Here is a 4,258-nt window from a genome sequence, read left to right as displayed (position 1 = left end):
GATGTACCCCCGACCCACCTCCCTGTGGGAAGAACTGCGCGTAGATGAGCGTGAAGGTCTCCTTGTCCACGCGGCCGCTGGGACAGTCCTGGGGCGAGGACAGGGGGATCACCACGGGAAGCCCCGCAGCGGGGGTGTCCCCGAAACCAGGGGGACCCCCACCCCCCCGCCGTGCTCACGTTCTTGAAGCCGCGGTACAGGGACTGCAGCTCCTTCTTGGTGAACTTGGTGTGCGCCTGCAGCTGCTCCAGCCCCTCGGGTTGGTGCCGTGCGGCCGAGAGCTCCACGTCGCCGGCGTCGCAGTTGTCTAAGGGGGGGGGGGACGGCGTGTTGTCACCTGTGGGGCTTTTTTGAGGGGGGATGGAGGGGCACCAGCTGGGGGGGGTTGGGACATCCCGGGTGGGGCTGTCCCTCCAGGAGCCTCTTGGGGCACCTCATCCAGGATCTGGCAGTGCTAGGAAACGCAGCAGGAATGCCCCGGACCCGGCGGCTTTCCCTGTTGCGATGGGAGCTCTTCCCCTGGCGGCTGCGGCCGCTGCGAGCGAGCTCCAGGTTTCAAGACCCAAAGTCAGGGAGGAAACGGCTCCGCCTGCGCCTGGGGGGGTTCCTGGGAGCTGCTGGACCGTGCCTGCTCCAGCAACACGATCTCAGAGCATCCCAAAGCATCCCCGGGCACCCCAGGGCACCCTGAAACATCCTGGAGCATCCCTCAGCATCCCAAAGCATCCCTGAGCAACCCCAGGCATCCTGCAGCCTCCTGGAGCATCTCCAGGCATCCCAGAGCATCCTTGAGCATTCCTGAGCATCCCAGAGCATCTCTGAACATCCCGAAGCATCTTAAAGCATCCCCAAGCATCCTGCAGCATCCCGGAGCATCCCCAGGCATCCCAAAGCATCCCCGTGCATCCCCACACAACCCTGAGCATCCTGGAGCATCTCAGCTTGTCCCCAAGCGACCTGCAGCATCTTGCAGCTTCCCAGAGCATCCCCAAGATCATCTCGGAGCATCCTGGCGCATCCCGGATCGTCGTGAAGGATCCTGGTGGATCTCGGAGCATCCCAAAGCATCCCCAAGAACCTCCAGTCATCCCCAAGCGTCCCAGCACATCCCCAAGCATTCCGGAACGTCGTAGAGCATCCCCTGCCCAGGTCCCCACCCGCATCGCGTCCTCCTTTCGCCTCCCGCCGCCCCCGCCCCGGCCATCCGCGCTGCCGGAAGGTAATTAATAAATGATGGCCCATTAATGCTTCCAGCCCCGCGAAGCCCCTGTGGAGCCGCTCAGTGCTGAGCGGGGAAGAGCAGGAACTTCGGGATGGGGAAGGCGGGATGGGGATGGGGAGGGGGCGGATAAAAGGTGGGGACCCCCGTGTGCCGCTGCCGGGTCCCATCTCGGGGGGGTCTCAGGGGTCCCTGTGGGTTCGGGGGGCCCCTCTGTGCCATCTCAGGGGGCTGTGGGGCGGAGATGGGCTCGGTGCCCCCCAGCAGCCCACGGCGCAGCGGGAGAGCAGGGCCATGACGCGGCACGGAGGGACGCCCCGAAACCTCCGCATCCCACCACCGAGCTTCCAGAGAACCACCCCAAAAATCCAAGCGCCCTCCACAGAGCGCATCCCCCACGGGCAGCACGGGGCGGGCACCCCAAAAACGCCCTCCCTGCCTTCGTGGGGCGGGGGGAGAGCCGGGGTTACCTTCCACGGAGATGGGCTCCAGGATGCCAAACTGCTTCAGGACGGCGATGAAGAGGAGGATGACGACGGCCACGGCGCACAGCTCCATGCCCTGCATGCCCGCGGCGGGCGGGGGGCACCGGGGGCGGCGGCGCTGGATTGGGGATGTGGGGCCGCCCCTGCCCCCCCCCCTGCCCTTGCCCTCCTCCCTTGGCACGCGCCCACGCTGCCGCTTCCATCTTCCCTCTCTTCTTCTCCAATGGTTTCTGTTCTTCCTCCACACGCTCTTCCCTTCCCCAATAGTTTCTCCTCTCCTCCAGTATTTTCTCTCTTTCCTCTATATTCTCTTTTCTTCCCCAAGGTTTTCTCCTCTGGCCCAACAGTTTATCTCCTTCACCAATATATTCTCTTCTTCTCCAATAGTTTCTCTTCTTCCTCTCTATTTTCTTTTTTATATTCTCTTTTCTTCAAGATTTTCTCCTCTTCCAATATTTTCTCTTCCCAACCAATATTTCCCCTTTTTCCTCTACATTCTCCCTTCTCCTTCTTTTTCCTCTATATTTCCTTTTTCCTCTAAATTCTCCATTCTTCTTTTTCCTCTACATTTCCTCTTTTTCCTCTGTATTTCCTCTTTTTCCTCTGTATTCTCCCTTCTTCGTCTTCTTTTTCCTCTACATTTCCCCTTTTTCCTCTATATTCTCTTTTCTTCTCCAGCATTTCCTCTTCTTCCCCAATATTTCTTCTCTTCCTCCAATACATCCCCTTCTTCCCCTCCAACATTTTCTCTTTTTCCCCACAGCATTTTCTCATTTCTGTTCCGATATTTTCCCATCTCTTCCCTATTTTCTCTGGTTTTCCAATATTTCCCCGCTTTTCGCACCTTCTATTTCTCATCTTTTCTCCTTTTTTCCCCCATTCTCTCTCCCGTTTTCTCATTTTTTTTCCATTTCTTCTCCTCTATTCCATCTTCTGTCCTTCCATCTTCTTCTTTTTTCCCACATTTTCCCATCTTTTCACCTTTATTCCATCTTTTCTCCACTTTTTTTCCACTTTCCCCATATTTTCTTCTTTTTTCTCCCCCTTTTTTTATTTTCCCCACCTTTTCTCCATTTTCTCCAATTTTTCCTCTTTTCCTTCGTTTTTTCCTTTTCCTCCATCTTTTCGCCTTTTTCCCCAATATCTTCTCATTTTATCCTTCTTCCCTCCTCTTTTCTTTTCCCCCCTTTTCTCCTTTTCTTCCCAGCCTTTCTCCATCCCTTTTCCCCTTTTCTCCACCCTTTTCTTTCCAACCATTTCTCCCCTTTCCCCCACATCACCCCCTTTTCACCCTCTTTCTAACGCCCCTCCTTTATTTCCACATTTCCCCCTCAGAACTCCCCCAAACAAGCCCCGTTTCGCCCACACCGGCCCGAGCCAGGCGGTAATTACCCCCCTGCAGGTAATTAACGGTGCCCCCCCCGCAGCCATCGATCCGCCCTGCAATATTAACGAGGACGAGGCATTAAGGCCTCGAGGAGCGGGGGAGGGGCGGCCCCGCGCTATGGGGCCCAGGGGACTCGCCCTCCCCCCGCTGCCCCTCGGGGCCCGTTGCTGGGGGCGTGGTCCCCCCCGTTGCTACGGACGAGCCCCGTCGCCGCGGACCGCGCCCCGGTTGCCCCGGGCAACTCGCGCCCTCCGCCCGCCGAGGCCCCGCCCTTTCCGCTCCTCCACTTCCTCTTCCGCCGCCGCCGCCGGAAGCGCCGAGTGCCGCCGCTGCAGCCATGGCCTCAAGGTTACTGCGGGTGGGCGCGGCGCTGCGGCTCCTGCCCGCCGCCACCGCCCGGGCAGCGCCCGCCCGGCACTTCGCCGCGCCCGGTGAGAACGGGGAGCGGGGACGGAACCGGGACCGGGGGGCGAGGGGCGAGGGGCGAGGCCGGGGGATGGGGCTGAGCTCCGGGCCTGAGCTCCCACTCTGACCGCGCCGTCCCGCAGGCGACCTCGCCACGGACCAGGAGCAGGCGACGGGGCTGGAGCGGAAAGTGCTGGAGGCCATGAACAAGGGCCTGGTGAGTGCGGGGGGCGGGGCGGTGGGCATGGCACGGGGACACCGTTGCTGGGGATGGGGCTCCCGCTGACCCCTTGCCCCCGCCCCCCAGGACCCCTACAGCATGTTCCGGCCGAAGCGCTACGCGGGCACCAAGGAGGACCCCAACCTCGTGCCATCCATCACCGACAAACGCATCGTGGGCTGCGTCTGTGAGTGTCCCCCGTGTCCCCGCGCGTCCCCCGTGTCCCCGCGTCCCTCCCACCCTCTCCGCTCTCTCCGCAGGTGAAGAGGACAACAGCTGCGTCATCTGGTTCTGGCTGCACAAGGGGGAGGCGCAGCGCTGCCCGTCCTGCGGCGCGCACTACAAGCTGATCCCCCACGAGCTGCCCCACTGAGAGCGGCCCGGAGGGAGCCCCCCGCAGCCCCCGGGGGGGTCCTGGGGTGTGAGACCCCCCCCCAACAACAACCGTCTGGTCTTTGAAAGCTGAGCCACCGCGGCGCTCGTTCTGCTGTGTCCCCCCCTTATATAGGAAAAGAACTGTGTGTTGAGACCCAGCCTGCTGT

General features: G+C 60.9%; 2 protein-coding genes across 2 annotated transcripts in view; one reads left to right on the top strand and one right to left on the bottom strand.

The window, feature by feature from the left end:
* The window catches only part of LOC110387029 (calsenilin-like), a 4,626-nt gene extending 2,447 nt beyond the window's left edge, over positions 1-2,179 (bottom strand). Inside the window, exons 1-3 of the mRNA XM_021374723.1 lie at positions 1,690-2,179; positions 180-307; positions 15-88 (exon numbers count right to left, since the gene is read on the bottom strand). Of these exons, the coding sequence (XP_021230398.1) occupies positions 15-88; positions 180-307; positions 1,690-1,786 (299 nt within the window). The 5' untranslated portion in view covers positions 1,787-2,179. The remainder of the gene's footprint in view (positions 1-14; positions 89-179; positions 308-1,689) is intronic.
* Positions 3,358-4,250, top strand: LOC110387127 (cytochrome c oxidase subunit 5B, mitochondrial). Its single transcript, XM_021374955.1, has 4 exons — positions 3,358-3,522; positions 3,640-3,713; positions 3,804-3,903; positions 3,977-4,250. The coding sequence occupies exons 1-4, from the start codon at positions 3,429-3,431 to the stop codon at positions 4,087-4,089; spliced, it is 381 nt and encodes a 126-aa protein (XP_021230630.1). The 5' UTR covers positions 3,358-3,428; the 3' UTR covers positions 4,090-4,250.

Source organism: Numida meleagris, chromosome 21 (genome assembly GCF_002078875.1).
Source record: "Numida meleagris isolate 19003 breed g44 Domestic line chromosome 21, NumMel1.0, whole genome shotgun sequence".
In the NCBI taxonomy this organism is placed as follows: Eukaryota; Metazoa; Chordata; class Aves; order Galliformes; family Numididae; genus Numida; species Numida meleagris.
Note: the sequence above shows the minus strand (reverse complement) of the source record. Positions and strands in the feature narration are given on the sequence as shown.

What these genes read in the sequence shown, in the direction of transcription:
- LOC110387127 (XM_021374955.1), top strand. Translation starts at nt 3,429, where the DNA reads ATGGCCTCAAGGTTACTGCGGGTGGGCGCGGCGCTGCGGCTCCTGCCC. An exon ending in CCGGCACTTCGCCGCGCCCG is followed by an intron (nt 3,523 to 3,639) that starts GTGAGAACGGGG and finishes GCCGTCCCGCAG; the next exon opens with GCGACCTCGCCACGGACCAG. An exon ending in ACGCATCGTGGGCTGCGTCT is followed by an intron (nt 3,904 to 3,976) that starts GTGAGTGTCCCC and finishes CTCTCTCCGCAG; the next exon opens with GTGAAGAGGACAACAGCTGC.